At 38.7% G+C, this 11,980-nt stretch overlaps 1 protein-coding gene across 1 annotated transcript; it reads left to right on the top strand.

The window, feature by feature from the left end:
* Positions 1-6,144: 6,144 nt before the first annotated feature.
* LOC147543923 (la protein 1-like) lies at positions 6,145-11,493 on the top strand. The gene is made up of 10 exons (XM_086634176.1): positions 6,145-6,445; positions 6,529-6,607; positions 6,712-6,864; positions 6,966-7,108; positions 7,986-8,134; positions 8,882-8,983; positions 9,106-9,469; positions 9,886-10,033; positions 10,341-10,422; positions 11,165-11,493. The coding sequence occupies exons 1-10, from the start codon at positions 6,395-6,397 to the stop codon at positions 11,277-11,279; spliced, it is 1,386 nt and encodes a 461-aa protein (XP_086490302.1). The 5' UTR covers positions 6,145-6,394; the 3' UTR covers positions 11,280-11,493.
* Positions 11,494-11,980: the final 487 nt, after the last annotated feature.

Below are 11,980 nucleotides of genomic sequence, written 5' to 3'. Positions count from 1 at the left end.
CCTAGCCCCGCAGACGCGTCCTAGACGCTCTGCCCAAGTCTATGCTTCTCGGACTCCCAGTCCGAGACAGCTTCTGGTCTCACCAGACGCGTCCCAGACGCGTTCTGGAAGGTCCAGTCTTGGTCGCGTCCGGATTCTCAATCCGAGACGCGTCCGGACTTCTCTGTGTGGTCGCGTCTGGAAGACGCGACCTCAGGTGCCAGACGCGGATTCCTTCGGGATCCCTGTCCGAGACGCTCTCGGACGCGTCTTCCTGTCCGAGAAACTCGGACGCGTCCTAATCCGAGACGCTCTCGGATTCCCAGTCCGGGAAGGACTGGGACGCGTCCTGGTCAGTCCGGTCTCCTGGACAGCACCCTGTTTTCTTCTAATTTTTCAAAAAATTCCAACTTTTTGCTGTTTTTGATGAATCTTTCATCCAAAAACCAGCAATTTGAAAACTCTTTTAAAAAAAAAAACATCATCTTTAAAATTTTATTTTGAAAACTCTTTTCAAAAACACCAAATTTTAAAGTCTTCCCATTGAAACTCTTTCAATTTTCTATCCGATTAAGTCTAAATCCAATTTAAACTAATCAATTTCATGTCTAAATCCCTATTTAAACATAAAATCATCTAATCAATCAAGCTCGAATCTAATTCGACTAGTCAGAGATAGTTTCATGCAACCGGCTCGTGATGCCACTGTAGGGTTTTGTGTATCCTATACACTAACTAGTGTTGTAAGCGGAATCTCAAACATCTCATGTTTAACACTAGATTGCCCAGGATCGTTATGCATAAACTAATCAATGAACTAGAGAGGGATAAATACCTTAACGCGTTTTTCCCTCGAACCATTCCAATCGCATGCAAAGATCGAGAGCTCCAACTGTAGCTCCTCTACTTGAGACACCGAGTGAATAGACTTGATCTCCCTTCCTTTCAGACTGCTAGGACTTACTAGAAGGTTGAGAAGAACTCTTCTTCTTGACTAGATTGATAGAACGGGAGCTTTTTCTCTATATTCCTCTCTCTCCAATAGCTGTATATTCAGAGAGAGAGAGAGAGCTGTATATTTTTCCTTAGAGAAAAATCCACACTTTTTCTGTTCTCAACTGACCCAATATATAGACAAACCCTAATTAGAATCTCATTCAGATTAGGTTTTCTATTTTCTGGGTCACAGAAAAGATAATTACCAAAATACCCTTTTTGGGGTATTTTGATAATCCCCTTAAGTGTGGCCGGCCAGGGCAGCCCACCATGGGCCTTATGTGGCCGGCCCACTTACTCTGGTCGGCCATCTCATGGCCGGCCCAAAGAGCCTTCCTTCTATCTTGTCCCGAATCTCCATTCGGACCCTTTCGGCCTTTCCGGTTGAATCCCATCCAACTTTAGCCAGTTCCCGTCTAGTCAAATCTCTCCGATCAAGTTTCCACTCTTATGTGTAACCCGTTGTAGGATCCGGTCTATGTTAGCTGCAAATCAACTCCTTGATCCGACGATCGTAGTTGGCTTCTAGCAAAGCATTACGACCCCTAATTGGACCGGACTGGATGATCTTTACGTGTGGTCATCGTTATCCTAACTGACAAATTGATCGCATTGCCACCTTGGTCGAAGGACACTCCTTCGGAAGGACATCTCCTTCAGACCGAACGGATAAATCCTTCAGCTAGACCCTGCTGGCTATGGCGGTATCATCCATGGCGAAAAGGCGGAATTCATCATCGCGATGGCAGGCGAGATCAGAGGCCAGACGGCGGAAGAATGTGAAGGTCGAGCCATACTGAGAGCGATGGAATGGGCAACACAACTTCAGATTACTCACCTCCAAGTGGAAAGTGATAACCAAAACATCATAACGTATCTCAACAATGGAGGCAGGTCAATCGATTGGCAGACAGAGAAAATCATGGGAAACATCAGGGAACTCAAACATCAATTCGTCTCCATAAAATTCACTCACATCTCTAGAGAATTCAACAAATGGGCTGACAAACTGGCTAAGTGGGGAAGGGTAAATAATAGAAGCAGGACTTGGAACTCCTTTTGTGAGGTTCAGAAGGATTTGGATACGTAATTCTCCCCTGTTCAACAAAAAAAAAAAAACAATTCAGCTGTCTCCACTTATTTCACCCTGTCTTGAATAACTTCAATATGAAATGTGATCATTCAACGTTCAAATTAAGAAAGGCTATTTAAGTTTTTTCATGGTCTTTCATGACCGCTTCTCAATAATTTCAAGTCTGTTCTTTTAATGTTTGATTTTCAATTGACCTCTGAATCTGTAATTTAATAAATGCAATCTGAATGGAGAAGTCTACACAAAACTTTCACCAGGATTTTCTACTAAGGGGGAGTCTCGTACTTGTCACGTCTTTACTCCTTTTGTGACCTATCGCCATTTCCATGATTATTCACATTCGTCATATACAAAGGATTTTGTTTCACCATATATCCTTGTATATATTGACGTCTTCATCAAATTGGTTATGATGAACTGATTCTCTAGTCTAATTTTTTCAAGTGGTCATTTTCTACCGCATCTAACATATTTTTTGGTTTAATGGTATCTTGTTTATCTAGAAGTATGAAAACAAATATTAGACAGTCTGAAAGATTTACAGATGTCAGCTATGTGTTTCTCCTTGTTCCCGTGGAGCACACATTCCTCTTTCCTCTTCCCAATCCGCCATCTTCTCCAAATTGATCATTTTGAAGTTCACAGCTACCAATTATCAGCTTGTTGACGTCTTCACCACCACAACTTGGCGCAACCCGTTTCACAAAGTCACTGGCAAGTTGGGCTTCATTGATATTTCCGCTCCAACTTGAGGGGCAGTGTTAAGGTACACCACAGTTATACACAAATAGATCGAGCACCCGACCCGATTACCAAGTCAACAACCGATTGATATTATAGGGATTCTTACTTATCTTTATGTATATTGTTATGTTTAAGGTACACCACAGGGACACACAAATAGATCGAGCACCCGACCCGATTACCAAGTCAACAAGGGATTGATACTATAAGGATTCTTATATTATCTTTATGTATATTGCTATATTCTTTATCTAATTATACTTACCCTAGTTTAACATATATATACTTGTACTCACTTTGATAATCAATATAATGAAAAACTTATATTTTCATCTCTCTATCTCTCGGCTCTGTCTCTCGATTTCTCTTTCTCATCTTCTCCCTCTCATACTAGCTTTAACGAAGGGATTAAATATACTCGCATTTTTGAATTATTTCCTTTAACTGCAAAAGATACCCCATTGATTTGGCCGTTGGAGTGTTTTCTTCCATTTTTGCATGTTTCCTTTCTATATAAGATGGACCCAAATAAAAAAGCAATTCACGAGTAAAATAGAGAGAATCATCTTCCAAGTTGATCAACCCTAACAAAGAAGTAATTCATCGGTAAGATAGAGAGTATCGTCTTCCAGGTTGATATTCGAGAACTTTTTTCCAGATGATTTTAAGTTAGTTTGCCCTGTTGTTGATAATTGGATTTTTAAGACTTTTGGTTGGTACCTTGGCTTTTACGCCGCATTCTTTAAGTTAAGGATGTGTTTACCCCCTTCACTTTTTATTTGTTGAAGTGCTAAATTACTACAGGTTGCTACCTCGCCAACTCAACTCAATATTGTGGTCAACATTATGACCGGTATAATCATCTACAAGTTGGAGCTCAATCTTGCCCCCAACGGGCCCAACCTCTACATCTTTACGCAACTCTACCATATGAAGCAAGAGAAAAGCTAATATCAAGTAGTTGTAAAATGACATCTTTCCTTTCATTGTTGTTAAGATTGGGTGAAAAAACTATAAGAGCAAGTTATTCTTTATACACTACAAGGATGCCAATAAGAGCTTTGACATTCCCCCTAGGTACGCTGCTCTTGGTAGCGACGCAGTTCCTTAACTTTCGCCTAGTCCAGGCGACGTGAAGTCACTTGGAATCTTTCAGAAGTCTTATGCTTCCTTTGACCTTAATCCAACCTTTTTCACCACCCCACAGAAGCTCCTCGAGGCTAAGTTGATTACAATACTGCTCCGTAGGACAATTTCTTCAATTTAATTTCTTTCCATTATATTCTTGTCTGTCGTAAACAAGCTATTTTTATTATGCGTAGTTGTCACCAAGGGCGGAGCCAAGGTGCGCGAACCCTGGCTCCAGCCAGGGGCAAACGTTCTTATAAAAGTAAACTTGTTATAAGAAATTGAGGCAGCTGGACTGCTGGAGTGGTTAGTCAGGTGGTCTAACACACTACAGGATCTTGGTTCGAATCCACAAGATAACATCCAATTTTTACTTTTCTTTTTTGTGCTAATGTCCTGTTGGCCCCTGAGTTCTTTTCATTTTAAATTTTATTCCCAATTTTATGCCCCCAACTTTTTATCAGATTCAGTTAATAATTTTAGGCTAGCCGGGGATCACTTAAAATCCTGGCTCTGCCCATGGCCGTCGCACTTGAAGTTTTCAATAAAAGGATGAATAAAACGGTGATTAGGAGTCTTCTAAACCCAAAAAACCTAGAACTAAAACATTGGCTTCAAAGGAAGATGGTAGACCTGCAGACTCCATGCAGTCCTGTTGGCTCAAATCAGTCACTCTTGCAGGTAGATTTGCTGAAGCGATAATTAGATACCATAAAAGGCTGAAGCGATAACTAGACAAACCAAAAAAGCCCGACTAGTCTGAAGACGAAATTGTCAGACCATAACTCGACATCAAGCCCTGCTAGCTAAAGTGATGAAACTGTTGACGCACCGAAAGTCCTATGAAAGCAGACCATAATCCAATAAATTTTTGAACTAACAGAAAACCCTATTCTCGACCATCATGACTACTTGGAGACTGAGCAGGTCTACTAGCTTGCTTTGAAGCTAATATCTTAGTTCTGGGTTTTTTTGGGTTGAGAGAACTTCCAGGCAATCCTTTTTTTTTTTAGTTTCTTAGAAACTCAGATAGCGAAAATTACACACAATAAAAGTAGCTTGCTTACGACAGGTAGGAATAGTGTAACAAAATCGGTTCGAACCATTGATTTGGTATTGAAAGATGGTATGATCCTACCGTTTAATCCCAATCTATCATTCTACAAACACTTACTCAGAATCAACTAAATACACATTAATACATTAAAGTTTACCGTAGTCAAGACTAACTTACCGATTAGAAGAACATCTTCTTTCAACCATCAAGTAATTGTCACCTGATTTGAACCAAAAATCTAAATAAAACCACTAGTAACGAGTTAAGAGAAAGCTTTAGTGGTTATCTCAAGTTAAAGGTTTCAAAGACTTCACACTGAAAAATCGAAAATAGAAAAAGAAATAAAGTATGTGATTTTAAGATTTGGGCGAACTGGAAACTAAAGAAGAACAAAAAGAGAAAATGTTTCGCGCATCTTTAGCAGTGGCAGTAAGCAGAGTTAAACCGATTTTGTCTTTTTTGATCAAATAAAAGAATGGGTAAGCCCCTCAACGACTATTCAATAGCAATCTTCAGGTCACATCGAGTTAATCTGACAACATAGCTTACACTTCAAAGGTAGGCACACGAAATCTCAAAGCTGACATACTTGCCAAGTGAGTGTCGCCATATCGATCTCGGAGCATTTCCCTACTTCCTTTGTAACTAGTTTTTTGTGTTCGGTGGTTTGTGGTATTTAAAAAAAAAAAAATGCTTCGAGCCACTTTCTACAAAGTCGCGGGGGGGGGGGGGGGGGGGGGGGGGGCATTAGAAAGAAGCACTTTTAGCAGACACAACCACACCTAATGCACGTAAATACGAACTACGTAAGCCCTCAACTCCCCAAGGAAGTACCAAAAACCCTAAAAAGTCTTTCTGGTTCCCTATCTCTCTTCAATATAGATTGTTTGAATTTCCGAGATTATCCTACTTCAAAATAATGGCTACCATATCTTTAGAAGAAGAAACGGTGAATAAAGTCCTTTGCCAGGTAAAATCGATAAAAAATTCGATCCTTTTTGTATTTGTTTATTATCGTCTATGTTTACTAATCTGCGGAGAAATGCTTTAAGTTTAGGTTTTCATGACGCCCGACGTGGAATTCTGGATTTGGGGCGTTACACCCGCCCACTACCACCAGATATAGCGGGTCGGGTAAGCCCGAGCCAGGCTTCCTTCGATCGCAGATTACTCACGAACCGGGTGGATAGGGCCGGGTCTCGGGTTCCCTGACCGATATCCCACACCTAAAGGGACATTACCACACGTAGTACACGTTAGTAAGAACTGCCTAAACCCTCAACTCCCAAGAAAGTACCAAAAACCCTAAAAACTCTTTCTGGTTCACTCTCTCTTTCTCTCCCTCCAATCTTCAGTACAGATTGTTTGAGTTTCCGAGACCTTCCTAGTTCAAAATAATGGCTACCGTATCTTTAGAAGAAGAAACTGCGAATAAAGTCCTTCGCCAGGTAAAACTCAGAAAAAAATTCGATCCTTTTCTTATGTAATTTCAGCGTCCAACCTAATTTTATCCCGTTTCTTATTGTTACAGGTAGAGTTTTACTTCAGCGATAGCAATCTTCCTAGAGATGGGTTCCTCAAGAAATCGATTAACGAAAGTGAAGATGGATGTATCCTTTTAGTACCTATTCAAAGTTAATTTTTTTCGGTGTAAAGTTTTGATTTTGGTTAATAACTTATTCCACTCTTGTTGGGTCTTTAACTGTTTACTTAGTGGTGAGTTTGGCTCTGGTTTGCTCTTTCTCTCGGATGAGAAATCATCTTGGGTTGGGAGGGGATGTAAAGGCCGAAAACGTCTCAGACGAAACAGTTCAGTCTGTAGCTGAAGTACTTCGAAAATCATCTCTTCTTCGAGTTTCGGAAGATGGTGGGTTTTGAAATTTTTGGATTTTCATCACATGTACATATTGAATGATTGGTATTAGGGCACTGTATTTTTCGGATTATTAATGGGTATTTGTCTTGCAGGGAAAAAGGTTGGTAGGACTACTGATATCTCAAAACTAGAGGAGGTTGTAGAGCAACTAGATAATAGGACAATAGCTGCATCACCTTTTGAGCATGGTGTTACCATCGAGGAGGTGGAGACCTTCTTCACTCAATACAAAAAGGTATTGTCATGTTTTCGCTTTTCCCTTTCTTATGTTATTTCTGTAGCTAGCAATCAGATTTGTCGCTTAATAGTAGTTACATGTCAAATCTGTTTTATATTTGGGTCATAAGCCTGTGGTTGTTTATGGGGATGTGGTAATTTTTCATCTTCTGGTTGGGCTCTTAGGCCAGCCCTGAAACAGAGGAATCTCAAACCCAAGGGGAGGCTGGTTTGTTTTTCTCTCTCACTGAGAAATTGCTTTACTTGGAATGCTATTTCATTCTTGTTATATGTTAAATTGCCTAAGAAATCTTACTAATTTCTATTTCTTGATTTTATGTTCCAATGTTAGAAGTATGGAAATAGACCGTTATTTGTGCTTTTACTTTAATCTTCCTGTCTTATGACGGATGTTTTGTTTAATACACCGTATATAGATCTTATTATCATATTATTGATTTGATCTGATGATGGGCTTTATCTTGTTACTTTGGTAAATGTAAATCTAATGCAACTCAGTTTAGGAAGCTTTTATATAATATGATTCAACTGAATAAATTATCGGTTTTTTTTACGTGCGGGAAGCACTGTATTTTGTTTCAATACTTTGAAAATTATAGCTTGAATTTTGTCATGCTTGATATCATTTTTCCTATGCTGCTATTGCTATGCTCACGTTAGATACTAAGCATATTGAATGTGTAGTAAACTTTAATTCATTTCAACAGTTTTTTTTTTTGTTATGGTGCTAAGTTTAAAGCGCTTTATTTGTTTCTTTCTATTCTCTTGACATATTCTTAATTCTCTTTTATGAAGGTGTCTTGCATTGAAATGGAGAGATCTATGGTCATGTTTAAACTTGTGTTGTTTTAACTGGTCACCTGTGCTTCTTGCAGGTAAATAGTGTAAGGTTACCTCGTCATGTTGCGGACAAAAGGTTCTTTTGTGGCACTGCTTTGATCGAATTTTCAACAGAGGAGGATGCTGCCGCAATTTTGGCCCAGAGTTTGGTTTATGCTGGTGCTGAGTTAGACCTGATACCAAAGTAAGATATGGTTGCCATATATAGCTGTCTTCCTTCATACAAAAACTGTTCGGTCTCCTTGATTTAAATGACATTAATATAATTTCCTGGATATCTTTGCGTCCTTTGCTATTCATGCATAAAAGACATTGTGATTTCTGTTTTGATGATGTCTGACTCTTCTATAACTTAATAGTGGTGCTGTTTTTACATGAACTAATAGGGTATCTTTTTGTGGACGTTGGATCTACGTGTTTATTATTTACTGATTGTCTGTAATCTTATGAAGACACAAGTGGCAATCTTGCAACGTTCTTTTTTTTTCTCAAAGACTCTAAAAGTTATTATATGCAGTGTGAAAACAAAAAAGCTAAAAATTTTAGATCATTTTATTTCCATAGTGGGTTTAGGAGAACCCTAACTTGTTTCAAAGGTTTAAGAACCAGATTTGAATAGAAGATAACAACGTCCAGTTCTTAACCAGCAATATTTAATTTTCTACATCTGAAGTTGTTGTACATGCAAGTATTATTTCAATATTTTCTGATTATGTTTGATAAGGTGTTGTTTGCATGATCACTTGTACTGTATTTGTGCAATAGGAAGTATTCTAGCGATATATTTTTTTTTTCAATTAACTCACAAAGTCAAAAGTTATAAGAACTGTTCTTCTGCATTAAGTTATAAGATATGTTATTCCCGCATATATGTATTTCATCTATACAAGTTGTACTTACTGTTTATCTTGCACCACTTATGTTGATTCAGAAAGGAATTTGACACTGAAAGGGAAACATTGATCGAAGAAGTTGAGAAATCTCGCTCCATGAAAGGTTCAAACAACAAAAATGATTCTGATACAAGCTCAGAGTAGGTTTTCTTTAGAACTTTACTTTTGAGAGTATAATTTTTTATTTCCAGATTTTCTATTTTCTGTTATTTTGTTGGCTAAATTTGCTTACTGATTGTTGGTGGTATCAATGTTGTGACAGCTACCCTAAAGGCTTAATTATATCATTTAAGCTGAAACATACATCAGGAGAAGGAAATGCAAATCAGAATGGTACCCATGAGGCAGCTAATGCCAGTGAGAAAGGAAAAGAAGATAATCTAACTGAAAATGCAACTGAACAGAGTGAAGAGAAGGCCTCTGCTGATGTTGGAGATGGTAAAATGGAGGCTACAGATCAAGTTGTGAAGGAAACCACTGAAGAAGGCGAGCAAAAAGATACCAAAGAAACGGAAGAGAAGGAAGCTGTTGGAGAGAAACTCTCAGCTGCTGATAATAGAGACAGCAAGGATGTCGTCTTGCGTGAGGATCTAAAAAGTGTACTTCATAGATTTGGAACCATCAAGGTATTCTGCTGAATATCATTTATTAGTCTGTAACTGTTGGATAGCATTCTTATTCCTTTATTATTTGTTTTAGTTGGGTCATTTGCTTTTAAAATAAATTTTTTTATCACCGTAGTTGTTCGTGGAAAATGCTATTCATCATGCGACTAGGGTAGATACAGCTCCTAGTTTCGAACTCTTTATGCTTTATACTAATGCTTCAATCAACTAGTAGTAGTAGTTTTGTTTTTCATGGAGCAGTTATTTTGTAAAGCAGTTAGTTTCTCCTGTTTTGGCATATTCATCTTCTCATTGGCTTGTAAAACTACAAAATCACCTATTTATACAACCTTTAGTAACTCTGAAGTCTGAATGTCTAATGCTCGCTTCTTACCTCTTTTAGAAATTAGAGCCTGAAACTATTTTGTTCTGTGAAGTATGTGGACTTCAGGATGGGGGAAGATTCAGGATATATTCGTTTTGAAGAGCCAGAAGCAGGTCTAAAAGCTCGTGCGGCTGCTGTGCTTACTGAAGAAGGTGGTCTCAAAGTGAAAAACTACATTGCTTTCCTCGAAGCTGTAACTGGTATGCAGAATCTTCACGTACCTCTTTATTTTCGCTTGTGACTTTATATCTGTTGTCTTCACAATATTAAAATCTGGAACCTTTCAAGAAAATACTTCAGTTTTTGTCTAAAAGTTCGTCACTTTGAATATTCTAGTCTGTCCTTGGTTGGTGTCCTGAGACAGTTCATTTAATTGGTATCCCTTGTAAATGCTTGTCTGTGCTTGTTTTTGGTGTTTATATTTTCTGAAGTTGTATCTCTCCTTTGACTCATTTGCCCAAAAGTATGATTTGGTGCAAAAATGATTTTTCTGTTCACTGAACTCAGGTGAGGCTGAAAAAGAGTATTGGGCATTACTTCGTCGTGGTGGTCAGGAAAAGCACTTGGAAAGTAAAGGCAATCGAGGAAGGTATGTACATCAGACTACAGGAACTTCCATTGCATGCCCCCGTTCTTGCTTTTTCATTTTCGTTCTGCAAAAGCAGATCTATTAAAAACTTTGACTTCTTTATTGAAAAAAACAGTTAAGCTTGGCAAATAATATAAAAAATGTGTTATTCAATAAACTGGTCGGTTGCTAATAGCAGTTTCAACTGGAATTGGTCGGTCAGGAGAAATCTCAACCGTTGCAACCGAACACCATATTAGATCGGCTCTTAACTGACCTGTTTAGTTTGGCATTAGCAGGCTCAGGCGGTTAGGTTCAGCCAGTGCTCACCCCTAAATAAGTTCATTCCAAAAAGTCAAAAAAACTACAAGTAAAAACACAAAGTACTTGACACCTGTGTCTGGGTGGCCTCTGTCTACTAACTGAGTGTTGGCAACACTTCGGACAAGTGTTGGACACTTTGCCCTCCACGTTACATAGCTAATAAGTTTCGGCTACATACTTTCATAGTTTCATGTACACATGACTTCTTAAACAATCGCTTTATCTTGCATTTGCTTTTCTGTTTTTTCTCTGTTATTTTGTTTATCTGGGTAATTAATATATATTTCAATTGAGAAGGATGCCACAAATTCTGATGATAGATAATAGTTGATAACCCATCTTACCATAAAAACTAGTTTGGGTATTCATGTATTTTTTGTTCCGACACTCACATCTCCGAGTAGAAATGAGGCATCTAACAGAGTATATGTTATTTCAGAGGAGGAAGAAACAACAGAGGAGGAGGAAGATTCAACGGCAGACATGGTCGACCAAGAGACAACTACTCTGGTGGCGGACCACCAAATAAAGCTCAGAAGGTGTCAGCGTCATAAATGTTCCTTGATTATTGGCTATTGTGTTGCTCTGTCTAGCTTAGTGATCAAAGATAACATTTGCTTGTAGACTCTCAATCCACTTCCTTGTTGACAATGAGCTATAAGTCTGCTTTTGGAAGTTATTTATTTGAGGTTGGTTAGGAGTTGAACTACTGATTTGTTAATCAGTTTTGGTATAACTCGAACGGTTAATGTATGTTTCCTTAGCACATCCAGCAAGTCAGTTCCATTTTTTCGTTATCACTGAATGACTCTGTTCGGGGCTTGCGAGTCTGTTGGGGTGGTAGTGGAGGCAGGGGCGTGATATCCTAACTAGGTAAACACAAGAAGTCCATATTTTGGACAAAAAAAAGTGATTAATCTTTCAAGTTTTTTTGTGACGTTTTGGTAATTCGAACATCGCCTTGGTTTATAACTGGTGAAAGGTTGCACTTATTATTTTTGACATAATAAGGTGATCATTGCGGTTAATGGTGTCATAGCTTTGAAGGTCTTTCTAATGTTTTTACCAGGGGGTGTGCGAAAATCAAACAATCAGTCGAATCAAACCAAGTCGAACTTGTTGATTGGCGGCCAATTTGGCTATTTTTGATTTGGTTCGGTCGGAAACCGAGCAACTTACAATGGTTTGGTAATGGTGTGGTTTGGCTTCAGCTTGGGTTTCTAGAACCTGCCCAAGGGCGGACCGGCTAAACTTT

Source organism: Eschscholzia californica, unplaced genomic scaffold (genome assembly GCF_041429995.1).
Source record: "Eschscholzia californica isolate CP2 unplaced genomic scaffold, dmEscCali1.0.p SCAF_4, whole genome shotgun sequence".
Lineage (NCBI taxonomy): Eukaryota > Viridiplantae > Streptophyta > Magnoliopsida > Ranunculales > Papaveraceae > Eschscholzia > Eschscholzia californica.
This window is presented reverse-complemented; position numbering and strand designations above follow the sequence as displayed.